The 27,001-nt window shown below is 41.0% G+C and overlaps 1 protein-coding gene across 4 annotated transcripts in view; it reads left to right on the top strand.

The window, feature by feature from the left end:
* The window catches only part of ALDH18A1 (aldehyde dehydrogenase 18 family member A1), a 35,949-nt gene extending 9,278 nt beyond the window's left edge, over positions 1 to 26,671 (top strand). For 3 of the 4 annotated variants that reach the window (XM_066190666.1, XM_066190669.1, XM_066190668.1), the window contains exons 2-18: positions 1,998 to 2,120; positions 4,662 to 4,885; positions 6,378 to 6,527; positions 6,618 to 6,722; positions 8,417 to 8,575; positions 9,120 to 9,210; positions 10,854 to 10,978; positions 13,395 to 13,539; positions 15,166 to 15,239; positions 15,881 to 15,980; positions 17,059 to 17,279; positions 20,790 to 20,927; positions 21,037 to 21,232; positions 21,379 to 21,500; positions 23,767 to 23,953; positions 24,853 to 24,948; positions 25,882 to 26,671. In XM_066190666.1, the coding sequence (XP_066046763.1) occupies positions 1,998 to 2,120; positions 4,662 to 4,885; positions 6,378 to 6,527; positions 6,618 to 6,722; positions 8,417 to 8,575; positions 9,120 to 9,210; positions 10,854 to 10,978; positions 13,395 to 13,539; positions 15,166 to 15,239; positions 15,881 to 15,980; positions 17,059 to 17,279; positions 20,790 to 20,927; positions 21,037 to 21,232; positions 21,379 to 21,500; positions 23,767 to 23,953; positions 24,853 to 24,948; positions 25,882 to 26,063 (2,438 nt within the window). In that variant the 3' untranslated portion in view covers positions 26,064 to 26,671. The remainder of the gene's footprint in view (positions 1 to 1,997; positions 2,121 to 4,661; positions 4,886 to 6,377; positions 6,528 to 6,617; positions 6,723 to 8,416; positions 8,576 to 9,119; positions 9,211 to 10,853; positions 10,979 to 13,394; positions 13,540 to 15,165; positions 15,240 to 15,880; positions 15,981 to 17,058; positions 17,280 to 20,789; positions 20,928 to 21,036; positions 21,233 to 21,378; positions 21,501 to 23,766; positions 23,954 to 24,852; positions 24,949 to 25,881) is intronic. The other variant, XM_066190667.1, reaches the window with a different exon arrangement.
* The last annotated feature ends 330 nt before the right edge of the window (positions 26,672 to 27,001 follow it).

The raw sequence follows: 27,001 nt of genomic DNA, 5'->3' as shown, positions 1-27,001 counted from the left end.
ACCTGCTGCCACTTTAAACTCTGTTTTCTTGTTAACTTGGTCTCTTTGCCATTTCTCACAGGCTAGTTTCAAAAATATGCTATTTTTTCTAATCTTTTTCCTTCAAAAGATCCACACTGTCTGACAGTTCTCACTCTTCATTGCCTGCTTTTAGCAAAGTTGACTCTGGCAAAGGGAAACAGGAGACAGTCTTCCAGAAGGACATGGGTGCTCTTAGTTGCAAGCAGCCTGTAGTGAGAATATGAAGTGATTCTCCAGCAGATCAGTAGGAGCAGCCAAGGAGACAGCGCAGCTTGATCTGGCCAATGTGGGTCTGTATTGTGTGACATCAGGGTGCCAGGTGAGGTTATTACTATAGCAGGAGTTGAAGGTTTGACGGGAGAAGTAACAGGAAGTGTCTGGAGGTGAAACTTTAGGTAGAGGGCCTATTTCTGTCCCTTAAGGAGCATAGTCTGTAGAGGGAGCTGAAGGGGAGCGGGCAGTTCCACTCAGGTATTTGTGGTGGAAGGGGTTCTGGTTAAAAAACCTGGTGTTTGCCATGTCAGCTCATGTCAGAAGCTGCTGGATTTTGACCATCTCTGGGACCCAGCTAAGACCCTCTTGAGAAGACAGTGTCTGACAGTAGAGGTCAAGGTGGAAGGCTGAAACATGAATAGTGGGAATTGTGCAACCCTGGAGGCAGGCGCTTGAGGTGTCTGGTGAGGGTTCAAAAGGGGAATGTCTAGTTAGTACTGTTCCCCAGCTTCTTTAAGCTTGCCCTGTTAGGAGAAGAAAACTTTGACAGCTTGTTTAGTTGCATGATCTGCTCAGAGTCCTTTGTCTGCCTCATCCTGGCAGTGGTCAGTATTGCCATTTCAGATGAAATACAGAACTGGAGGACATTGCAGATTAATATAATTAAAATGCCATGCAATGTAAGCTTTACTAGACAAAAGAGGAGAAGCATTATGTGCTGGTGGCTGCCTTGTCTACTGTAGAGGTGTATATTTTGGTAAGGATTATAATGAGGGATAATAATACACTGATGCAGGGTAATCAAGGCCCCTTCAGGTGTTCATGTACACGTATGCCAGAACTGTCAGTGCTGTAAATGTCCTGGTATTTTGTAATAGCAGTCTTCCAGTGCAGTTACTGTAAGGTCTCCTTGTCTTCTTTTCAGTGCTTTCTCTGTACCATAATTTGTGCGGTTTTGTTTGCTTTATTTCAATGGTGCTGGAAAATGGATTGAAAGCAAGCAAAGGAAGCAAAGCTTTGTAAAAGAGGAAGGAGAGGTTTTGTGGTTGAAATACTGTCTGGGAGAACTGGATTCTTCTTAATCTCATTTGTTCCCTTGGTGAGATTAAATGCACTGCTTGAACTAGACCTGTCATAGGAAATGACTGTGTGTCCCTTGATTGCTATGTACTTGCTCTAGTGAATTTTAGAGTTAGAAGAATCCTGAGTGTTTACAGGTTCAGTCAAGGGAAATTAATGCCAAGTGCTTGGAAAGTTGTGTCCTTACTTGTAATCATGGATAAGATCCTATGATTTGATAGTGCTCGGGGAAAAGTGAATGAACATATTTTCTATAGGGCTGAGATTCATGAGAAGTATAGAAGATGTTCTGTTGTGGGGTGTACAGAGAAGTCTGTATGATACAACCTCTCTACTTTTTCTTTTTGTTACAGACTTCCTTGTGAAAAAAAAAATACTACTTTTAAAAATAATACTACTGTCTATTGTAGGTACATTCACTAATAGTGTTTTCCCTTCTCAGGGAGCCATGTTTTATTCTTTAACAAAGATCTGGCAGCAGGCAGGGAAGATGGGCCTTTGGTTCTTCTATATCATAGTCTGTGCAAATTCTGGAAAATGGAGAGTGAGCATGAGGAAATTGTATTAAGATGGTACAGGAAAAGAGGAGCTGGACTGGAGGAGTGGACAATGAAAGAAATATAGATGGAAAGTCATTGATATTTAACCAGTTTTCCCCTTCCTCCCTTTGTTTTAACTCGCAGATATCCTGATTTGCAGAAGGCGTCTCACAATGTTGTGTCGAGCTGCTCTGAGCCCTCTTGTCCGTCCCCCTGGATGGTGCTTTGTGTTACCGCCGCATGCCATCGCAGCCATTTCCCGTTTATGTATGTATGAGAGAAAACACACATTTCTGAAATGTTGGTCAGTATGTGTCTGGGCATGCCTATGCTCTTTCCTGTGTTGAAAGGAAAATCATCTCATTAACATCATTCAAAACTCACAGCCTCTGAAGTGAGCTGTAGTTGAGGCTCTACTTTCTCAATGTCACTTTATCCCTTAATTCAATAATAGTCAGCTGGATGTCTGAGTTTGTGTATTTTTCATTCTGACGTACATTTCAAGGAAAAAAATTGTTGTAAAAGTACTGCTGCTGTAAGAGTTCTTTATTTCAACCTCATACATTCCTGGAAAGCAAGATCATGTCTGTTCCCCCATCTGCATTTTCAGATGTCTTGAGTAAAGCAAAGAGCAAAACTCAAATTTACTTGGATTAAATTCAAGTGGAAAGATGCATGGAGGAAACTTGAGTGTAAATACGTAGGTGCTCTGTGCAGTTCTTCCCTGAAAACCTTATTTAAGAGAACCATTTGGTGTCTGCTTGATTAGTGGTCTGAAATACAAAAGGCAAGGATAGATAAACTCTGTTAGATCAAGAGAGTAGCTGTTTACCGTTGTGTGCAAAATTAATTTCCCACTGGTCTGTGTATTAGCAGCTCTCTTTTATAAATAACTATATGAATAAGATGTTAAAATCTTGAAAATTGTAAACTTTTTATTTATGAGATACAGCTCTGTTACTTCTGCATTTGTAGTATTTCTAAATATTCCTCATTTTGTTAAGTCAGTAATTTTCACAGTGCTAACTGTGAGAAGTTTTTTCCCAAGTATTGACAGTATCCAGCAGTGGAGCAACTCTTGTCACTTCATCAGTTGTGATCTAAAGCTGGAGTGATCATTTATCACAGGGATTTTTTTTTTTTTTTTTTTTTTTTTTTTTGTTCTCCACTGTTTTCTGTTTGTTCTCCACGTTTTTTTTCTATTCAGCCTGTGTATTTTGAAATTCTGCTTCTTTACTCCTGAGAAGCAAGCCTTGTGGAGGCTACATAGAAGGATCTGCAGTGCCAAATACTTCAGTGTGTTTCATATGTGTCCCTTTCTTTATTAAGGAAGTTAAACTGTTGACATGTATGGGATATAAAAACTGGAATGCCTTTAACCCTATTTGTCCAAAACCTGGACTGGATGGCTATGTCAGTTCCTCCCTAATTGCATGTGGAGCAAGTTAATGGGCTTGCATCTCCAGAAATGTTTTGCATGTGTAACGTAGGAGCTGATTTCATATCTCAGTCCAATGTAAATTAACTAAAAAAGGTAGATTTATGCAGCCATAGAGCAAGATTAATGATTAGGGCTTTAGTTGGGATGAATTGAACTCTCTGCTTGTTCTAGAACTGTTGTCTTTTCCCTCATTTTTCTTAAGTAAATGTTTTCTTTTCAGATGCTGGTTATCTCACAGTAGCTACCTTCTTGGAACCTTCTAGACCCTAAAGCCAAGAGAACTGGAAATAAACTCCTTTCTGGTTATACTGTGTAGGTTAGGCAAACACGAAATAGTAGTAGTAAATAGTGAGGTGTAATGCTGAAAACAGCAAATTGTACTCCTTTGCCCCGTCTTTCCTATGTATTGTAGACTTTATTTAGGGTCACAAGTGTTCCCTCGTGAAAATTGGGGCAAATGAAACTCCTCTCTAAATTCCAGTTTCTGTTTTAATATGTGACATGTTAGTGCAGCCTTCACTTACGATTAGTCACTTAAACTTCTTCTGTGTGTGTAATGAGTGAAAGATTTATTTAACTAAAGCATTGTTAAATTGGAAGGGGTATTTTTAATGTTTATTCCTGTCTTTCTCCAGTAACGCCAAGAACAGTCGCTTTAACTTATAAATGGATCTACTGTGTATTACAAAGCACCAAAATTAGAGATACTGAACATATGAAATGTAATTGGGTAGCTCTGACCCTGGCATAGGATTCAGTTCACTGATTTGTAAAGAAGCCTCTGGAACTTCAGATGATACATTGGTTAGGATTGACCAGAGTAGAATAGCTAGTTGTACGACTCTTAGAGTGGTCACCTAGTCTCACAGCCTGATGCTTTAGAACTGCCCAAAGCTAAAGCACACTATGGACATTGTCCAAATACCTCCTGAACATTGACAGGCTTGGAGCACAAACACACATTCAGGAGGCCTGTTCCAGGGCTTAATGTATGTCTGTCATGCCCCTTCAATTTTCCCTAGTTGAGCAATGTGCAAAAATACCTGGCTTAGAGATGTTGTAAAAGCGGTGTTTCTTTTCTAACAGTTAGGCTTTCTGCGCTACTTCAGACAAGAAAACTCTTAGCTGTATCTAATGAGGCAAAGCAAAGGAGATTGTTTTTAAAAGTAGTCCTTGAGATGTGAGCTATATAGGATATTGTCTTCTACACCTTAGGGATGGTTAGTGCTCCTCAGATATTTCCTGTTTTGGTGAATTGAAAGCTAGCTTCTCATTCTCAGTTACTGGGAAGTGTGTATTGTGAAGGGTTAAAAGTCTGAATGAAACACTTAAAACTGGGGTTTTTTCCTTTCTTTCTTTATCCACAGATCTCCCTTGTCATAAGCAAAGATTAAGGAATGAATCCATCCGTTGTTGGAGCAACATTCCATTTATCACCGTGCCACTCAGCCGTGCACATGGAAAATCATTTGCGCACCGCAGTGAGCTGAAGCATGCAAAACGGATTGTAGTAAAGCTGGGTAGTGCTGTTGTTACTCGAGGGGATGAGTGTGGCTTGGCCCTTGGGAGGCTGGCTTCTATTGTAGAGCAGGTAATTCTGTGACAACATTTGTGTTAACTTCAGGTACTCTGTGATTGTTGGATGCTACAGAAGATTGTAGTAAACCATCATAAAATATTGATACTCTGTAAAACAATGTGTTAGCCTTTCCCTTTTCAGCCCCTTGTGCTGCAGTACTATAAACCATGTAACTCAGTAAATTGTTTTTGAAGGTGTGGTGGGTTGATCGTGACTATCAGCTAAGCATCCACACAGGTTCTTGTTTGCTCCCCTCACCTCTGCCTAACATCTGTGGTATTGGGAAGAAAATGGGAAGAGCAAAAGTAAGAAAACTCATGGATTAAATTCAAGAGTTTAATAAGTCAAGGAGAGGGGAAAAGAAATCTGATGGCAATCACTACCTCACAGAAGCAGACCGATGTTCTGCTAGTTCTTGAGTGATGGCCACCTTGGAAGACAACGTTCTGTGTTTTGTGGTTCTGCAATGCTGTTACTGTGCGTGACATATGGTGTGGAAGGTCCCTCTGGCCAGCTTAAGGTCAGCTGTCTCAAATGTGTTCTCTCTGAACTTTGTGCCCAGCTGCTAGCCTGCCTGCTGGGATGGGACACAGTGGAACAAGGAAAGCCTTGATGGCTGTGCAAATGCTGCTCAGCATGAGGGAAAGATAAGGCTTTGATGCTGTGCAAGCACTATTTAGCAATAGGCAAAACATTGGAATGTTATCAAAACTGTTTTCGAACTGAAATCCAAAACACAGTATCATACAGACCCATATAAAGAACATTAACTCCGTCTTGGCCAAACCCAGTATAGAGGGAGAGATTTGCACAGTGAGGTTTTTGTGCAGTAAGTAAGACATGGCTGGGGCGCTAATTGTCTCTAGTGGGAAAGTGGCACTGAAGTATGTGAACTCTGCAGAACAAGTCAACCCTTCCTGATCACCTGAGCATTTGCAAAGTTCCTCCAGAGAAAAGCCTAAAACCTCATTAATTGTAGGAAAAACTGATGGGATCAACTCCTATATTTCTTCTCCAAAATGAAAGGATTGTCTTGGACACTGATCATGTCCTTTCTGGGAAGTATAGTTAATATATGAAATTAATGTAAGACATTTAGCTGTCAGGCTTTGAAAGGAATCTTGCCAGATACATGTAAGGAGGAAGTAATTGAAAACTTTATTATTGAGAGTTGGCCTCTTCACTTTCAGAGTTCAAAGTTACTGTATAATGGTAGCTTTGGGAATGGATGGATTCGAGCATTTTTCTGTCACAAAAGCTGGTATTGTGAAAAGAAGGTTTATGTGAAGTTATAGATTGCATGCAGTCCTTGGCACAGCTCCCAGGTGGCTAGGCAGGTGTGCAGAAGTATCATGAAGGGTGATTGGCTTGCTTTGCGCATCCACAGAGAGATCAAAATGCTTGTGTCAGCAGGAATTGGTGAGCATTAGGCTGTAGTAGCCAGGGCTGTCTTGTTCTCACTGATCATACGCCAGGCCCTATTTCTTGTTCCCTTTACTCACAGGTCTCAATGCTGCAAAATCAGGGCCGAGAGATGATGATCGTCACCAGTGGGGCTGTAGCTTTTGGAAAGCAGCGGTTGCGTCATGAGATCTTGCTTTCTCAGAGTGTGAGGCAAGCACTCCATTCAGGCCAGAGTCAGCTGAAAGATGTGGTGAGAGGCTGGTGGCACTCCTGCTTTTCCTTGAGTGTTGGGTACTACCTGTTCAAGTCACTGCCTGACAGCTGCTCTTTGTCCTTGTAGGCTATTCCAGTCTTGGAGGCCCGAGCCTGTGCAGCAGCTGGGCAGAGTGGACTAATGGCTCTGTATGAAGCCATGTTTACACAGTACAGCATCTGTGCAGCTCAAGTAAGGCGTTCTTTCTTTCCGAGACTACCTTGTTGCTTTTGGAGTTTATTATTGTCACATAAGTGGTAGCTTATACAAGAGTGCCTTGCTAAATATTCCTGAAACGGAGTTATCTGTTGTCAAGATAAAATGAATATGCTTTTTCTCTTTGGAGTTCAGGTGTGTGCTGCTCTTTTATAGCAGGAAGAGTCTGTTAAGATCTCTTCACAAAAGCTGAAGTTGGTGGTCCAAAGTGAGAGTTTAAAAACTGCAAGTGACTGAACTGCAACACATTCTGTGAAGTTGACGGAAGTGCATATCCACACTTCAGAATTGGCTGTCCGTCTGCTCTTTGAGCCTTTCCAACTTGTGGGTGATAGTATCCCTGGCCTGGGTCTTTTACTGAAGGCTGCAATTGTGTCAGCTGAACTACACTAAGCGGACTTTGCTGATCTTTGATACTCTGAAAATACAGAATTGCTTTAACTGTAAGGCCTTATTTGTGTAAATGCTTGTAATGAATGTAGGAGTCTAGTATGAAGTCTTCTTGGAGGAACTTCTTACTGTAATATGGTAGAGCCAATATAGCAAATTGTGTATAATATAGCTAAAAATCACTATAGGTTGTTCTGGATTGTAATCTTGTTCAAATAGTTATCTGTAGATAACTATCATTCCTTTGATACAAAAGAATCAATTGCCCATGCCAAAAAGCTTAGCATACACATTGGTTCCAAGTGCAGTGGTACATTTGAGAGGTGGAATTGTTTGCTTAGTTCTCAAATGTCCAATGACAGAGTAAAAACAAAAAAAGTCTCTCCAGAGCAGACATTGAGGGTGTTTTTTGTCTTAAAATACTAAAAGAAAGGGGTGCTATCTGCATGCAGGAGGCAGGATTGTTTCAGAAGAGCAAGTGAATTCTAGTGAGTGGAAGAAAAATCTTGATATGAAGCATCCCTTCTGCTCACCACAAGTAGGAGCATTAAAGTGGGAGAAAAAACTGGAAAGGCAGTGTCTTGAGCCATCTGTTGAAATTGTCTAGGGTCTTAGTAGTTATTATGAGCATCTGCGTTCTGATGACGATATTTTTTTTGAAGTTCATTCTTAGAGTGTGTGACCTACCAGCTTGAGATAGGCTATTACAGGCTTCAGTGGAATAAACCTGATAATACTGTGGAAAGAACATTTCTCACTTTTATTTTATATCTTTTAAATGTCATTTCTCACTTGTATTTTATATCTTTTAAATGTGGCTTTTGTTTCTTTAGTGACCCAAAAGGCATGGCTGTTCTGTTAATACATAAGTTTATATGATGTTCTCATAGGAAAGGTTATTGTTACGATTCAGGACGGCTCATGTAATGACACATAGAACTCTGATTTCTTCAGAGGCCTTATAGCAAAGTTTATGGAAAGACAGATTCTTTTTATACTGGGTTTCGGTGCAATTAATAGGATTGGTCCTGTAGGGCACCACCTTTTTGTAAACATCTCTACCAGTAAACAAGTTGGAAAAACACCAGGTGTCAGGAGGAGGATACCTACAAGGTTGTTTTGGGTTCCTCCTTATGATTTCCCAGGCCAGACTGAAAGAGTTCTGTACTTGGCTTTCCCACAGGCTTCAAGATTTTGCCCGGAGCCTAAGAATCCATGTTCTGACCACTGTCAGTTCGCACAAAAGGTGGTAGGCTAAGTAGTTTCTTTCTTCCTTTTAGATTTTAGTCACCAATCTGGATTTCCACGATGAACAGAAGCGTCGCAACTTAAATGGAACATTACATGAGCTTTTAAGGATGAATATCGTCCCTATAATTAACACTAATGATGCGGTTGTTCCACCTCCAGAGCCCAACAGTGATCTGCAGGGGGTAAATGTGGGTAAAGTATTGCAAGGGGCTGGCGGTCCTGCTCGCAGATGGTGCAGTGCTAATGTGTACTTGACTAATGCCATAACTGGGGACCTCTGAAGTCTGCAGCAGAGGAACAAAGATACAGAATTAGTACATGGACAGAGGGTACTGGAAGACCGAGTTGACTTGTCTGTATTTGGCATGATACAGTGTTGTGGGGTGAAACCAGGGCAAATATTGTCTGCTCTACCAAAAGCAAGCATGCCTGTGCAGGTCATCTAATCCAGCACCCCTTCGTACAGCAGTGTCAGTTAGTGCCTCTTGCCCTGTCAGTGGGCACTAAGGTGGAGAATGCAGGTACTGATGACACTGCATATCATTTGGATACCACTTTACTGAGGCATGTGTACTTTCACACAAAGATCACCTTTGAAGTTTCCAGTGGGTGTGAAAAAAGTAGCTCAGAAGGACTTGTTAGTGCTGAGGTAGATTGCTTTTTTATGTTGGCACCAAATATTTCTTAGTTCCTCACACTATTCACTGCTTCTGATATGCATGTGTATTGCAGGTAATTAGTGTGAAGGATAACGACAGTCTGGCAGCACGACTGGCTGTGGAAATGAAAACTGATCTCCTGATTGTTCTTTCAGATGTAGAAGGTTTGTGAGTAATTTCTTTAATTTCTGGTTTTAGTGAAGCACATCAGATTGTCAAACCAACCTCTTTTCCTGTTTTACTGATTTCTTCAGTTCATCTCTTTTACAAGGAGAGTTGTAATGTACTACAGTAACTCCTTAAGGCCTATACCCAATGTCAATGCTGTGGCATAAGCCAGACAGTGTCTGACACTGTTGAATCTGGGTGGGTGAGAATGCATGTGAACCTGAGACCTGTTCCACATCCCGGAACACCACATGTACTGTGGTACTTCTGCTAGCTTCTCAGAGTTGTATGACAGTCAGGAATAGTACGCGGGATAAAAGCTATGTGTCCTGAATTAGGAGTATAAACCAATTATTCTACAATAGTTTGTTTCTTCTGGCAGCAGGTTCTGTCTGAATTATCAGCCTGTTGTAAATCCTGGTCATTGCTTTCCAGATACCTGGGTCTTGCTAGCTTTTTCTGTTTCCCTTACTTATGGCTTACACTGCTCTAGTCCTTCCGAGCTGTGCTGTTGTGACATAAGCCTGTCACCCACGGATGTTGAACTTCCTTTTCTAGAGCGAGGAGGGTAGTGGGTACAGTTTCAGATCAATGCAGTCCACGCCACCCTAAGTCACATCTTCTTTTCATCTTCTCCAGATGGGTTTCTTTCAGTAGATCCTGGCCTTCAGCACATGCTCGAGGCCCTGAGGAGGAAAGAGGTGTCTTTCCATAAGCACAGTTTCTTTTAGCAGATGCAGCCAGGTTTCCTGATTAATTCTAGTCAAAATGACTGTCTTAGAACAATTCGTAAAAGCAATAGTCAAAAGAGTTTGTAAAAAAACCCAAAAAACCAGCACACCTGTCCTCCAAGTTTATTCATTCAATGTGACAGCTTGTTTATGGAAAGATGTCCTCCATTTCCCAAGTTATCAAGGGCTGGGCACAGATAGACTGCACTTGTGCTCTCTAATTTGTTGTGGCAGTATTTGTGCACATAGAATTTCTGGGAAATGCAGTGGTAGAGTTGAAATGTAATATGTTAGGTCAACCATAGCGTCATTCAACTCCAAGCATAGTGACATTAAATGACTTGATATTAAAAAATGGTATATAAGAGGATGTCTCTGTAGTGTTGTGTTCCTTCCTTTTTAGTAGATTTCAAAAGGTACCCTTTTTACGTGTTTCTGAATTGCCTGTTTTCTCACTGTGCAACCCACCATTCAAGAATATCATGAGTCTTTGGTGAGGAGGACTATTCTTTGCCCAGTCAGATGGGGGTTCATGTATGTAAGCCCTGATTTTGAACATTTAAAAACTGTCTCAAATCTCAACCCAATGTCATTACCTCCCAGCTCGCTTGCTGCTATTCAGCGTGTGGGTTTTTGGTTTCTTATTTTTCGGGCTTTGAATCAACCCATACTTTTTGGGTCTGCCATTTAAGAATTTTGTGCTTGCAGTCCCACAAAAAGAAGGGTTCAGTGGAAGTTTTCAATCCTATGAAGTAGAACGCAGCTTTTTAGCCCCACGTTGGTTGGTTTGTTTGTTTTTCTGTGTTTATGTGTGTCTTTTGGTGGGGTTTTTTGGTTGGTTGGTTTTTTTTCCCATGGATGAGCTTTGGACCTGAGGGTGTATGACTAATTTTTATTATTTATTTCAGGACTCTTTGACAGCCCTCCAGGGTCTGATGACGCAAAGCTTATTGACATATTCTACCCGGGAGACCAGCAGTCTGTAACATTTGGAACTAAATCCCGAGTGGGAATGGGTGGCATGGAAGCCAAGGTAGAAATACGGAACATTTGCTTCATAACCGGGAAGGAAAGGGAGCTACATGAGATGATTGTGCTTTATGCTGCTTTTCAGATGGATCTTGGCAGGCTGCAGGAATGGGCAGGCAGGAACCTTAGGAGTTCGGTAAAAGGAAATGCTGAGTCTTGTGCCTAGGGACACTGGTATGGGCTGGAGAATTGACTGCCCTGAATGCAGGTTCAGTGAAAATGGTATAGGGGTCCTGGTAGACACCAAATGGAATGTACACCAGCAGTATGGCCTTTGGGCAAAGCAGGCCAACAGTGTCCTGCTTTGTATGGAAAAGAACACAGCCAGCAGGTCCAGGAAAATGATGATTTTCGTCCACTCAGCTCTAGTGAAACATCCACTCAGTGAAACTACATCTGTAGAGTTGTGTCTGGTTCTAGACACTGCAGTACAGGAAGGACATGGCAGGCTACAGTGAAACCAACGGAGAGCCATGAATATGATAGAAGAATTGGAGCACTGTCACACTAAGAGAGGCTGAGAGCTAGGATTGTTTACACCAGAAAAGAGAAGGTTTGCGTATAAGTAGCTGAAGGAAGAGTTTAAAGAAGGCAGAACCAGATTCTTCTCAGTGGTGTCCAGGGAACAGACAAGAGGCCATGGGCACAGAATGAAATACCAGTGATTAAACTGAAATGTAACAATTTTACTGTGAGGTTGCTGAAGCGCTGGAGCAGGTTGCCAGGAGAGCCTGTGGATTCTCTGGAGATGTTCAAAACCTGACCGGATGGTGTCTTGAGTAACTTGCTGTAGTTGACCCTGCTTTGAGCAGCCAGTTGGACTATATGATTTCCAGGGATCCTTTCCAGCCTCAGCTATTCTTTGAGTACCGTAAAATAGTTTATGGGATCCTTTGGTTTTCTTTTAGGTCCATGCAAATTGAAAAGAGCAAGTAAAGAATTACACTCCAGTAGATTTTAAAAGGTGACATTTGGAATTGTATTTTAATGTTTTAAATTAAAATAAGTCAGTCCTCAATTCTTTATTATGTGATAATTCAAAGAGTTTGGGAATCCCTGTCTCTTAAATCTGGTATGGTACCTCCCTCTCCTTTCTGAGTTTTTACAATATACTGTTAGCTTTTGAAGGATATATTGGTGGAGACCAAGGTGCTTCAGTTTTTGAGTGCAAGATTAGTAGAGGTGGGAGGGCTAATGGGTTGTAGTGCTGTGTGCAGTCAGGTGGTCTCAGTATTCATTGCTGCGGGTACATAAATACGGGTGTGTTGTCAACTTCAGCATATGTCTCTCATAAGGCTGAGATATGCACTGCTGTAGTATTAATTGCTGCAGGTTTCTCTGGGACGTATCTGGAAAGTTGTCTGTAAAAACCAAAGCAGATCTTGACTAAGTAGGAAAAGACCAAAGTAAAATTCTCCACCAGTTACGTTATTGATTATTCCCATTTCTAAAGAATCAGGTAAGGTACACTCTTAAGTATCAGAGCATGGACTGGAAGATGGCAAAAGGAGGAGGCATTTGTAACTATGGGATGAACAAAGCTTATTCAGAAACATCTTTTTCTTATCTGGCTTCTAGGATAGTTTAAACAATTCCATGTATTGAAGGTAAAGCTGCCAAGGTCAGAGACTACTTTCATTGTAGAATTATCAGAGTTACTTGGTGTCTTTTGAGCCACCTGAAGGCAAACCTTGATGCAGGTGTTGTAACAAAAATTTGCTACAGTTGAGAAGGTAGGTGACATTTTTTGAAAACTGTAGCATCAATAATAGAAAACACATAGTGGCTCAAAGGACAAATCTCGATTTTCAGCATGAAATTTGAGCAATAATGAAGCAGCTGATGATTTTTTGGTAGCCAAGTTTGATGTGATAGGCCTATCTGACATTTGTGTCTCATAGTGAGACTGTAATACTGAATTGTAGAACCATAGTGATACCAATTTGTAGAACCGTATTAGGAAAGCATAGAAGTGAGTAAGCAGAGAAGCTTTTGCAATTAAATAAATTACACATAATTAAATATAGTAGTGGATAATATTGCCCATACCTTGACTGGCAAAAGAAATGAAGGACACCACTGGCAGTACCTCTTCAGCAGGTAGCATCTGGGATTTGAGAGAAATCGTATTCTGCTCAAAAATGTGCAAAGAGGCTAATCTTAGGACCAATCTGTACACAGCGATTTCAAAGGACCCTTATTAATTAGTTAATCCTGATGTAAATTTAACATACTGTAGAAGGATTAAGCAAATGCCAGTATTCCAACAGTGAAGTTCAGAGATTCCTGAGGTGGGTTGAATGCTCTTTGAAAGCATAAGTGATCAATCTGGACATCAGAGTGGACCGAGAAGTCTGGTTGAGAGTGGTGATTCAAATACCCAGTGAATCTCTTGCAACTGGCTCTGTCCTTTCCTGTAGGTGAAAGCAGCTCTGTGGGCCCTGCAAGGAGGCACTTCAGTAGTGATTGCCAATGGAACCCACCCAAAGATCTCAGGTCATGTCATCACAGATATTGTAGAAGGGAAAAAAGTTGGAACTTTTTTTTCAGAGGTAAAACCTGCAGGTGAGTACAGAGTTAATGTGTACCTTCAGAGTTGTAGAGATTTCCTGAAAAATGTAAGTTAAAATTTGTCTAGAGCTGTGCAATAACTGGGAAACCAACCTCTGCTTGCAAAATGGATTCTGAAAGGTATTTTCTAAAGTAGGGATATAAACTGCTGAATTCCTTGCTCTTCTTCCCTCCAGCTGATAAACTGGTGCATCAGACTTTCATTTGAAGAATGCAATGAGTAGAGTAGAAGTTTTATGTTTTGTAGTCTTAAGAATTATCATCAAGTATCCATGATTTCAGTGTGAAAATATGGATATAGAATGTGCTACTGAACTGAGGTAGTGTTTAGGTTTATTTTGCATCATTCATTTATTTTACGACTCAGTCTTCTGGTATGGTAGGTAGGTCTGTTTTCCTGCCACTGCATTGCTGGAACTGTGTAATAATTGCTGGATAAAATTGGACCAAAGATCCATGACCTTAGCAGAATAGATACTGGAGTGATACTTGGGACTTACACTTCAAGCCAAGTGAATTTCTTTGTGTCTAGTAATCCGTAATGGATTTCTTGTATAAATATGTCAAATCATCTTTTAAACGCACTCGGTGTCATTATACTTGAGTGCCTTTTTGTTTAGCCGCACTATAAGAAGTTGGTATCAGCAGTAAAGCGTTTAATCTTGTGATCCCATTCCGAGTCGCAACTATGGTAAGTAGCAAAAGTCCGTCCCTGTGGACTGTGGTGGTGTTTACTCCAATAGTCTCTTTGTCTTCTATCTTCCAAAACCCACACTTTGGAAATTCAAGTGACTTTTAGAAACCAATTATATCTGCTTACCTACATAATTTTTCTCCAAGAAAATTTTTCTCCAAGTTTTGTAAAGTATGATATTGCTTCAGATAGCAGGTTTAAGAAGTCTTAGTCTAGTTAATCTCATGTCCACAAGTTCTTTTCTTACACTTCCCACTACTCTATAATTTCTACTCTAGCAATTTCATGGGACTCTTCTTAGATGGAAGTTGGGTTCAAGTCACCTGGTTTACAGGCTATTTCAGGAGAGTTAAAAATGGCAGTTTTTCCATGAGCTACTTGTGAATTCTTTGCAGAAGTGCTACCTGAACATGGAGACTTGAAACAGAAACGTAATGTGTTTTATATAATTTCAGCACCTTGCTTCTAAAATGCATACAAAGAAAGACAGGGAAAGTAATTTTTCTGCAAGTTGTTACTAGGGTTTTGGCTTCCATTGTTGTTTGTGTGTTCCCATGCATGCATTCCTCAGCTGGATACTTAAACTTTTCAAAGTTTGTCTCTTTTCTTTCAGTAGCCTACCATGCGCTAAAGACTTAGCTATCCTGTTGTCTTTTGCCCTTTGTCAAGTCTTTTTGATATGTGCTGCACACTTGCTGTGACACAGAGACAGAATCTTTGTGATGATTTTTTATGTAGGGACCATAACAGTATTTTTCTGTCAGGTACAGACTTTTCTGTCATAGGATACGTTTTTCTTGTATTTGTTAAAAACTGTACTAGCTTTCGTGCTCTAAACATTAAGAATTGAAAGGCAAATGGGCTAGTGCTCACTTCTGCCTATGGCGTTACTTTGTTTGCATAGCATAATCTTGGGTTTTTTGCAGGCCCTACTGTAGAGCAGCAGGCTGAAATGGCTCGAGCTGGTGGCAGGACCTTGGCGGCTCTACAGCCTGAGCAGGTGACAGAACAATATGGCCAAATTGTTAATACTGTCCATGTGTGGCAGGTTTTACAACATAAATGGGCCCCTTGGGACAAGAATCTATTATTTCTGTGCCAGATCCATTGTTTGTATTGTAGCTTGTTTAAGAGGAGAAAAGCAAAAAGATTGTGTTCCTTGGGGCTGTGAAGTAATATGGGCTTTCATGTGGGGTTTATAAAAATTTTGATAGCATCAAGTAACACACAGAAGTGAATTGTGATCAGAATTGCTGAAGAATTGACTGGAATAACTTGCTCCTTTCACACCCGTGTGAAGTTTGGCATACAACATGTATACAAAAGTGGAGCTGTAGACAATTACTACTCTGCAGCTGGGTCGGTATGATGTGTTACAAGGTGCTCTTAAAGGAAGGACATGTGAGTTTGGTGAAGAAGACTGGGCAAGAAAAGAAAGATAATAAAAAGCAAGGTAAAGGCTGAAGCAGCGTTCGGTCTTCTTTTTCGACTTGATGCAGGCTGGAAAAATCAGCTGGCCAAGTATCAGGAGAGTTAAGATAGTGAGACGATGCAGTCAGCATAAATGGACCATAGGAACTAAATGTCAAATAGCATGGACTTTGTGTAAGAAGTCAGTTCAGAAACTCTTTTCTCTTTCAGAGAGCAGAGATTATTTATCGTCTTGCTGATTTACTAACAGACCAGAGAGAAGAAATTCTCTTGGCAAACAAAAAGGACTTAGAGGAGGCTGAAAATAAAGGTACTGTTCCAAATCCTTCCATAGTAATACTATCATCTTGGACCTCCCTGGGCATCAAGACAAATGAGTAGAATTAGAATTTTCTGTCACCTGGGATTGGGCAGTATGGCTGACACAGATTTTTGGACCTATGACTTTGGAAGCTTGTCATTCTAAACAGCTGCAGCCTCTTCCATTGCATGCAACAGATGCCTTCTTAAGAGAAGATACTGAGGCAGTGCAAAACACCAAGTGCTGTATTGTAAAAAAAAAAAAAAAAAAAAAAAATGGAACAAATATGTCTGTTACTGCCATGCATACAGTGAGTATGTTTGGGCTGGTTAATGGAACATTTGGTTCCTGAAGGGAAGGGTATCATCTCTGCACTTAAACTGATGCTTACCAAAGCATCAGTTTTCCTCTTCTGTTTGAGGAAGGTTCTCTTTAGGTGGCTCAGATGAAACCCATTCTTCTGTGTTAGACTGATTTGTTCATTGAGAAGCTGGAATTGAGATGTGTTCATGTGGGCATAGCAAATACACGAAAAGGACACATCATGAATTGTAATACTCTCTGGAAGGCACCACTGACCAGATTATTTGTGGAGACATTTCTGTTTAACTGTTTGAACGTGTTCAGACTAGAAAATTCAAGTTGTTCTTGCCCAGTCTGCACAGAAACGCTATGCATGTGTCTGTGCTCTGGTGTTTCTGTTTCTAAGACAGAAAGATGAAATTACTGCCTGGACCTTCCAGAAATATTGCAAGGGTAGAAATCTCTAAGAAATTCAGTCATGCATTCAGTACATGAAATAGAACACACCTTATCTTTCTGGATGTTGGTGGTTTGTGTGGTTGCTTCATGTACAAAGCACTTAAAGCTCATTAATTGAAAATGTGATGGGTGAAATGATAATCATATTTGAGGGGTTTTATTGTGACTACCAGACTTGATGGTGTACATTTTTAATCTCAGGTAGGTTACTTGCTAGGGTGTGGGAAATATCATAATTTTCCTTAGCTTTAGCACTCATTCAGGTCACTTCTGCTTGAGCCCAGAAGAGCAATCTATCTTCAGCACAACTTTTTCTTTCTTTTAGGGAGATTAGCACTCCCTTTGTTAAAACGCTTAAGTCTGTCTACTTCAAAGCTGAACAGCTTGGCTATTGGTCTGCGTCAGATTGCAGCATCCTCGCAGGACAGCGTCGGCCGTGTAATTCGACGAACTCGAATAGCAAAAGACCTGGATTTGGAGCAAGTGACTGTGCCAATTGGTGTCCTTCTCGTGATCTTTGAATCTCGTCCTGACTGTCTTCCACAGGTTTGTAAGGAAGGTAGATTACACTGTTGGGTATTTCTGTTGGTGAGCAAGCAAGAGAGTACAAAAAGTATTGTTTCAAAGGACTCTTGCTTGGATTCATTGACAAGTGATTTTGTTGGCATCCCTATTTTTTATGCAGAGATGTTCTCAGAACTTGCTTCTGCAGCATTCAGTTAATCATTTGTTTTATGCCCGGAATAAGGCAGGTATGTTAAGGGCAAATGCCTTCCCCTGCAGCACTGTGTGGAAGTGTTACTGTAAGTAAATGCTGTTATAAAATGCATGAAATTATGGGTGCTGAAGCAATGTTGCAGAGGCAACCTTGGTCTTACTTTCTAACTCCCAACTGCTTTACTGAGCAATTGGAGTAGATTTTAAAATGAAAACAAAATACCCTGTTTAGCAACATTTCTTCCCACAATTAACATTAGGGATCTAGGAAGCTTGATTGAGAAGTTCTGTAATATATGAGCGGACTTGAGTTGAAATTGATGGGTACAGCCACTTTAAGAGGATGTGAGGCTCTACCAGTGGACTGCTGTGTACTTCATGCCAGATGTTTGTGAGTAGTCCCCATTTCACAGTGAAAAGGAGTATGCTGTAGGAAAAGTTCCTGTGAAACAAGAAGGCACTAGTCTCCCTTGACTTCCAGCTCTGTTTGTTACAGATAAACAGTATGTTACTTTGTTGAATTTGCATCTGTCTTCCTGGACTTCAACCCAGGTCTCTTGCCTTGCATAGCTGATGTCTTCGTCTTTCTCTTTGCTGTATCTTAAAACTTACACCAGACTACTCCTGCTGGCTTTCCTGCCCTGCCCTCCCTTCCCCTGCTTTGTTTTAGAGACTTAGGATGGCTTGTCTTGGTAGTTGCTTTGCTTCTTGCCGACCTCCTGTCCTCATACTCACATCAGGCTTCCTGATTGTCTTAGTTTGAAAGATAGGTATGTGCTAGGGAAGGCAGGAGCTTCCCTTGGAATGGAGAATGTAAACCTCCTCCCTCCGAATGATTATAATTTTGAAATTAAGGGGTTCTCGGCAAGGATATGAGGGTGGGAATAACAGTTCGTTACTAGTACGTATAACAAGGCAAACAAACAACAATAACTATGGCATTAACAACAAAACAGAAACCAAGAAACTCATGACAGCCTTCTTGGCCAAGACGGGAAGGGATGGATGAGAGGCTTTGCTTCACAAAACCCTGGGGCAGTCTGATCCAGGTTCCCCTGCAGGACTCTGAGGAGCACCGAGCTGGAACGGCAGGAATGAGCAGAAATCCTGGGCTGGTGGATGAGATGTATCAGAAGCTCCGCGGTGGTAGCTGGAACTGCAGGAGGTCCCAATAGGGCAAGGTGTGTGGAGCCACAGCGTAGCGAACACCCAGGGCAGTGCCGGAGAAGCCGCGGGTGTGGGACAGCAGCGGCCCCACTCCAGCAGGGTGGGGAAAGGCGAGCTCAGGATTCCCAGGCACACGAGCAGATAGTGGTAGGTCCCTAGGACTGGGCTCCAGTGATCGCAGTGAATTCTCTCCGCAGTAAGCAGTGGCTTGACCCTCCTCTTTCAGATGCCGAGAGGAGAGAGAGAACAGCTGGCCCCAAAACTCTGCGGTATCTTCCCCCTCCAAGAGAAACTCCCAGAGACCAAAAGAGGTGAAGCCAGGTGCTACACTCCTCTCCTTTGGCCACTTCTTTGTTTTTTCTTAAGTACCAATAAGTACTCAGTAGTTAGTTTCCTAGCAGCTTATGGGAAAACCCTCAACTCTGATGCAACTTCAGAGGACCATCTTTGATAACTCTGTGCTTGAATTGCATGATTTCTGTCCCATCCTGTACCTGATAGTAGGGGGGTCTCTGATTGAGGAGCAGTTCCCTCCTCTTAGTTTACTACTGCATCTCATGCTTGTTTGGGTTAAGATTTAATAAGCTTCTAGTCAGTGTATACAAACCGCATGTTTGCCTCTACTACTTACAGGGCAAAATTGCCAGCATCCTTCAAGAGACTGTTTTGTGTAGATTCCACCAACTGCAGTTGTTGCTCTGAAGAAAGGTCATGTTCTACTAGTCTTTGAGACTGAACCATTTTGAAACCCCTTACCTTGTGTTCTGCTTTTAATCACACAAGTTTTTGGTTTTTCTGTCTTAATTCTTTGTATTCTTTTCATTTTTTCAAACCAGGTCAAAACCTTTCTTTTAATCTTGTGCCTGTTTACTTAAATATGCTTATTTGTTTAGTTTTCCTTTGTGATACTGATCTGGAGGGGCAGATACTTAGAAGGTACTTCTAAAATACAGTCAGATGGCTTTTTAATGTCTAGTTCTATGAGTTAAAAAGACACATGATAGTTCTGTAAGGCAGACTTCCCAGAGGGTTATTCTTCATTGTGTTTTTCTAAAGTGTTTCTTATTTTTTAATATTCTTTTCAAATGAGGTAGAATATCAAGCATTGTGATTAATAGTACCTCTTTGATACTAGAAGGGGAAAGATGTATCTGGCTGGTTATTTTATGAATCAGGATCTGAAGTGTGCCACCGAGCTAATTTCTTGTTAGGTGTGAGCCTGGCTAATTTTGGCATCAGCATCTCAACAACATACAATAGATGTTCTCCCTAATGAGTGTAGGTTTGGTGATGATATATACAGGTGGTGATAATGATACGTATAATCTTTCCCAGAAGATAGTAATACAGCAAAATAACTTAAAATACTGAGTTTGTTTATTCTAAAGGTTCTGGACAGGAGGTAATTTTGTTTTCCAAAGGAGTGCGTGCTTTTCTAAGTAGGTGGACAAATTGTGAGACCATTGTCAATGAAGTTGGGATGAGGAATACAAAAAAGGATACCAGGAAAAAAAAAGTTTTGAAAACAAGCTTTATGGCATCTGACATACTCCTTGAAAGAAAAGAACACAAACCCTCTTGCATTGCTGGACTTGAATGGTGCAGCCTGACACCTTAAACAGAAGGGCAGCAATATCTATCGGTTTCTTCTGGTGATAAACATGGAAGCAAAGATGATGCTGGGCCTATTGTCTCAATTTTTTTTTTCTCCACACTTAGAGCAAGTGTTGTCTGTTTATGACTGCTGTTTTAAACAGCATGATGAAAATGTTTTTCCTGTTCATAGGAAGAACTTACTTGCCACTCTCTGCTGGAATGGTGTTAGGGACAAGAGTTCTTGCTCCTAAGATTATTTTCCTTGGGGTAATTGCCCACACAGCTATCCAGTTCATATGAAGCCCAGTGTCCATAGTTTCCTCTGACTTGTTCACTCTAGTTTCCCCATGGCAATAGTACCCTGAAAACTCAAGTTTGTTCCTGAAACTGGCACATTTAATTTCTGGACTTAAATGTGCTGCTACTTGGTTTTTCAGAGCCATGAAAAGGAGAACTGTAGATTGAGTAAGTCAACTGAACAAAAAAATCCTGTTTTTATTTTTTGGGTGTTATTCTGACAGAGGAACCAGATTACATTTAAGATTTTCTTTCCCCCATAATAAACTCCTTTGACAGGTGTCTGCTTTGGCCATTGCCAGTGGAAATGGCTTACTACTTAAAGGAGGGAAAGAGGCAGCACATAGCAATCAAATCCTTCATCATCTGACACAAGAAGCACTCTCTATTCACGGAGTCAGAGATGCAGTGCAACTGGTAGGCACCTAGAGTTAAATCAACTATTTCTTTGCTATGGTATATATAAAAAGTGTGGGCACGATTTGAGAGTTCAAACTGTAAACTGTTTGTATTGCAACTACCACAGGTGAATACAAGAGAGGAAGTAGAAGACCTCTGCCGTTTGGATAAGCTGATAGATCTCATCATTCCACGTGGTTCATCACAGCTAGTCAGGAATATCCAGAAAGCTGCTAAGGGAATTCCAGTGATGGGACACAGTGAAGGGATCTGTCATGTGTATGTTGACACGGATGCCAGTGTTGAGAAGGTCACACGAATAAGTAAGCTGTGGGAGGGTGGCTTGAATTTCATGGGTGTAATCGAACTTTGGAGTATGCAATGTAGTTACAGTAATTTATAATTTATATAATATCCAAAATCTTTGTTGTAAATGTTATGTAACCAATTATCTACTCTTAAACCTCAGTCAGAGACTCAAAATGTGAATATCCTGCTGCCTGTAATGCTCTGGAAACTCTCTTAATTCATCGAGACTTGCTGAGAACGCCATTGTTTGATCAGATCATAGACATGTTGAGAGTAGAACAGGTTAGTCACTCATAGTTGTGTTTTATTTTGTGGTTTTTGTCTGTTTTTTTGCTAAAACTTCAGAAGCATTTGGTCTGGCTGCTGTAGCCATGTTTTCATGGCGTAACATTTCAGTTACCCATATGTGTCTTTGTACATGTCAATGAACTTTGCTTCTCTACACAACGTCAAGTGTTTCTATAGAAATTGTCTGAAAGCAGCTTATTCATGACAGCTACAGGCTGTTACTGGGATACCTTTGCTATATACTTCCTTGTATATAGCAAAAACAATCTTCTGCCATAAAAGCATATACACAACCCATTCTCTACCTTTTCAGATTTGGCCAGGTGCAAAGCCTCGTCTTCCTGAATCTATTCATTTAGCTTCTTACCCAAGTGAATTCCCTTCCTGTTTTTATCCTTTCTGAATTTGCTTCGTATATGTGTTTTTTGAAATTTTCCTCTTGCATGCCCTTTATTCCTACCAATTTTCCCTCCTGATATGTGAAAGGATATCAAAAGGCTAGCATACTAATTAGTTGTCCAGACACAAGCAATGTTTTTTCAGTAAAGCAGAGATGCATCAAGAAGAAATATCCATGAAGTAGTATGGATTGCACATAAATCAAGGGTTTTCACACAGCACTGTGTATTTGACAAATAGAGTGCACAGGCAGTGATTAATGCAGGATAGAGAGGTCATAGATTTTGAGGATGTTAACAGGGTTATAGTAAAAGAAGCTGGTAAGCAGTCAAGGAGCAAGTTCTTAATGTTTAGGGCTTTTTAAGGTCTTGTTTAGTTGGTTATTGGGAAGGGTAGAGTGTGGGGTACATGTTTTTATTTTGGATGGGAGGAATACGAGTACTAGTGCATTTCCACCTTCTACAGTGGGGAGGATATTATCTCTGTCTAATCTGACCTGACAACAAGAAACAAATGTTGGGCAGGATTATGCAGTTAAAGTAATTTATAATTGCACAAGTAAATGCTGGTTTACAGGTGTCGTCTTAAAAGCCTTCACATTTAGTAGACTTATGCCTTATTTCCCATTTATGCTTGTCTTGTCAAAATGTCTTGTGTTTCATTTGTATGGATTTTCTGTGCTGTATCTGTTCTAAATTATCTCTCATTGTTTAGGTGTTTTGGCAGAGGTTGATAATGTGTTTAAATGTTCTTTATAACAAAGGGAAAATATCTGTGTCAGGTTTTTTGAGTTTGGACCCACAAACTCCTTTGTGTCTGAGAAGTGCTTCAGAGAGGGCTGGTATCAATTTATAAAGTAAAAGGATAAAAGTCATTCAAGGTCTTAAGACTTCTGTTGGTGCAAACTTGGAAGCATTCCTTTCATTATTCTCTGCATTGCAGTTGCTGTCTTGAAACAAAGGCTGGCATCAGTATCTTAGCTGTTTTCTTAGCAGTGCTGTATTGGCCTTTTCTGCCTGGTGACTGAGTGATACAATTGCTTTAAATAATTTCAAATGAGTCCTGAATTAGGAGCTTGTCGTGGTAGGTAGCCAACCTAGCATGTCAGTTATTGTACCTTGTACCTAATTCACTTAATGTGCCAAGTTTCTCAAAGTATAGGTGTTTTTTTCTTACACTGCATGCATGTTGTGGATTAACTCCACTCAGTGACTAAGCACCATCCAGCTGCCTGCTTACTCTGCCCTCCTCCAAGTGCGACAGGAGAAGAAAATTAGAGCAAAAGCAAGGAACCTTGTCAGTTGAGAGATTGCTTGATAAGTGAAGGAAAGAGGAAGAAGAAAGGGGATAAAGAGGAGGAAACAACCCAATAAAAAAGTAAACTCCAAAACAAAACTAAAACCCCCAGTCCCCCAAAACACCCACAAGATAAAGCTACTTGCTGTCTTCCACAAAAAAATCAATGCCCAGCCAGTCTCTTGAGCAATACCTATCTTCTTCAAAACCTCCCTACCCTCCGTTTGTATTGCTGCACATGATATTATATGGCATGGAACACCCCTTTGGTCAGTTCTGGTCAGCTGTTGGCTGTGTCACCTCCCAACTTCCTGCACTCTCCCAATCTTCTTGCTAGGGGCACAGAGATGGAGCGGGGGGGGAAGAGAGAACCGTGATGCTGTGCAAGCTCTGTTCAGCAACAGCCAGAACATTGGTGTGTTTTTAACATTGTTTTTGTCAGAAGTCCAAAACACAGCACCACAGGGACAGCTATCCATCCCATATTGAGTGTAAGGAGCTACACTTTCACCTGAAAGGCTCTGGTATAGTCAGTAGCCACAAACAATGTTTCTGGTGTTTACAGGTGAAGATTCATGCTGGACCAAAGTTTGCATCTTACTTGACATTCAGTCCTTCAGAAGTGAAATCTCTGCGCACAGAATATGGGGACCTGGAGTGCTGCATTGAGGTGGTGGACAGCGTTCAAGAGGCTGTTGAACATATCCACAAGTATGGAAGTTCCCACACGGATGTTATTGTCACAGAGAATGGTTAGTGACCAGGCTCCTTTAAGCTGCTGTTTTGGTTTGACTGCTAATTCCTGGTGTTAGTGCAACTAACTGCATTGTAGTAGTTAATCTCTTGGGTCTGTGCCAGTTCAGAACCTTACTTAGAGCTGTGCCAAGACAAAGGTTGACTCTCCAACCAAACCAAGCCCAGAACTTCTGAGAATCAGCTGCACTTTAGGTCATGTTGATCTGCAGCTGGCTAGCGTGAGTCAAGTAGACTTCTGTTTCTGTACCTCTTGCTGAACTTAAATGCATGTCACTAAAAGGTATGCATTTGATACCATAACCACTGTCACAGGACCTCGTGAACTAGTGATTTGTACTGGAAAGAGAGTTGCTCTTGAATGTCTGTCTTGTTGCTAAGAGCTACTGGCCTCCAAATTCACACCTTGGATGTGGCATTTCTGCATTGTAGTTCTCCAATATTACCTGCAATAGCACTTGAGTTTAGGATTTCTCAGTATTTGGAACAATTCCATGTGTGAGACTAACAGAGAGCTGACTGTATCTTAACTGTCTCAGTTTGAATGACAAATGCTGTTTGGGGCAGCTATTCTTTCTTCTCGGTCATGCAACTAAATCTCTCTGACTAAACTGAAGGGAGTTAGAATTGCTTTTTGCTTTCTTCTAATCTTCGTGAGCTTCTTCTCTAAGATTTCAGTTGATAAGCATAAGCATTCAGTTGATAAGCTACTTGATAAGCATACTGTGAAGAAGGTAAAAATGAGTGTCGCTTAGCCCAGGCTATTTACGTACTGTCTGATAAGGTTGCATGTTAAAATTGTATTGTTACATATGTTACTGTTTTATGCTGTGTTTATGGGAATACATGATCATTGGGTAGGTAATGGATTTTATTTTTGTCTCTGCCTCTTTCCCAGAGAAAACAGCAGAGTTCTTCCTCCAACATGTGGACAGTGCTTGTGTTTTCTGGAATGCCAGTACCCGATTCTCTGATGGCTATAGGTTTGGACTTGGTAAGAGAGAAGATATTGCAGGGTTGTGACTGCAGAATTTTCTGGTGTGTGAAAAGTGTGACAGGGTGAACCCTGAAAGATAGAATTAGTCTCTTATCTTACTGTCTAATAAAAGGTTTTCAGGAAAGGTACTGTACAAAAAGTTGAAGAAATTTCATTCACATAAAGATGTTTTGGCTCCTTTGAAGCTCTGTTTCAATTGCAATAAAGTATGCTGCATGCATATAGTGATAGAACAATGCAATACAGGATGTGAAACCTCCGAGCACCTTTCATTTTGTTTCTCTTTCTAATGATGCTGTAAAGAATGCAATGCTTCAATCCTGCTGGGCAGATTGAGATCCTGTCCAGTGTGCCAGTCCCGCAGTGTGAAGGAATGAAGGGCAGGAACCAAACTGAGTATCAACTGGTTAAATAAACAGGTGCACCTACTGTGAATTGCAGAAGACAAGGGAAACATTCCTTGATGAGGTAGAAAATCAGAAGTCTCCGCTACATGCGGTTACTGTGTCAGCTGGAACAGTGTTCCCTGTGACTAAAAAATTGCAGTTAAGGTCTTCCAGTATCTCCACAATGTCTTAAAAAGGACATTAAGATCATAATCTTTACTAGTTCAGCTTTTTTTCTTTTTTTAAGGATTATGCCTTTAGATCAGTTTAAGAGCAATATAAGGGATACCTCTCTCTCTCTTTTGTGTCTTTCTTTCTGAAAGTTACTGTAGCAGCCAGAAGTATAAACATTACAATTTATAATGTAATAGTTGATCTCCTCAAGCTTCTCTGTCAGGTAAATGGAACTGACATTTGGAGAGGAGCAGAGAATGGCAGGTCCCTGAAAGGCAGGCAGCTTTTTGACTTAGAGGTGCAAAAACATTTAGTATGAAGTAAACATCATCGGAGGATTAACTACCTTTATCTTGGGTGTTTCCTACAGGTGCTGAAGTGGGAATTAGCACTTCGCGTATCCATGCACGTGGACCAGTGGGAATTGAAGGACTCTTAACTACGAAGTGGTTGCTGAGGGGGGACAATCATGTTGTTTCTGACTTTGCAGAGCATGGAAGCATGAAGTATCTTCATGAAAGCCTCCCTCTTCCTCAGAGAAATGCCAGCTAAAAACGTTAGGGAGAAAACCCAGGGGTGTAATTATTTCCTGAGATGTTCAAGCTTCAGGATAATCTCTGGTGAAGGAGTTTGTTTTTCAGAATCTTCAATCTTCAGAAACATTGTCCTTGGTCATTTTGCAGTACATTGAATACAAAATGATCCCATCAGTGAGAATCCCCTCCCCCTCCCTTTCAGTTTCCTTAGACAGTATCTGCAAACTGACCTCACTTCTCCCAAAGAAAGATTTTTTCAAATCATACAGGTAACATAAGGAAGGGTTTCAGTATCGACTACATTCCTTTTTTTATCCCAGTGCTCCCTGTAGCAAATATAGTGGTGGAGCTTAATTTTTTTTTTCCTAAGTTTTGTTTTATTCAGGTATCTGTTTGGGAGAGCACACTCAGTACTTTTGGTTTTGAGGGTTTTTTTCTTCAGTCTTAGGATCATGGCATCTCTTGAGAGCCAGAAAGCTTTATGCTTCATTTCTTTGTATTTGATCAGTCTGGAGATAGGGGACAGATGTTTCAAATGTATAGTAAGCTTTTGACCAAAAAACCTTTTATATCTAATTCTTTGTATTGTTGACTATTGTAGATAAATAACGTAATTTTCTGCTACATTAATTTTGTTACTTAATTGTATCAAAAGCTTTCTTTTCTTCAGTTTTATATAAAACTTACTCCAACAGCAGTTCGATGATGGTTTGTCCGGAATGAAGCTCTCCACCTACATGAACGCCTCCCGTGGTGCACTGCAGCCCTGCCGCACGCACGGCTGGCGGCCAGAGCTCCCCGCCGGCTGCAGCACATCCTGTTATCAGCTCGGTGCTGCTGGGGGGTCCCGGTGTGCTACCGCCCCGTCAGGGCACTGTTTCCTGCCTGCTGCTCTCCGCTGCTGTCCTGGCATGGGTGGGCAGATGTGCTGTGCTTGGGATCCGGTGCTGCTGC

Source organism: Chamaea fasciata, unplaced genomic scaffold (assembly GCF_029207755.1).
Source record: "Chamaea fasciata isolate MVZ Bird 193981 ecotype frontalis unplaced genomic scaffold, bChaFas1.0.hap1 SCAF_9, whole genome shotgun sequence".
Taxonomy (NCBI): Eukaryota; Metazoa; Chordata; class Aves; order Passeriformes; family Sylviidae; genus Chamaea; species Chamaea fasciata.
This window is presented reverse-complemented; position numbering and strand designations above follow the sequence as displayed.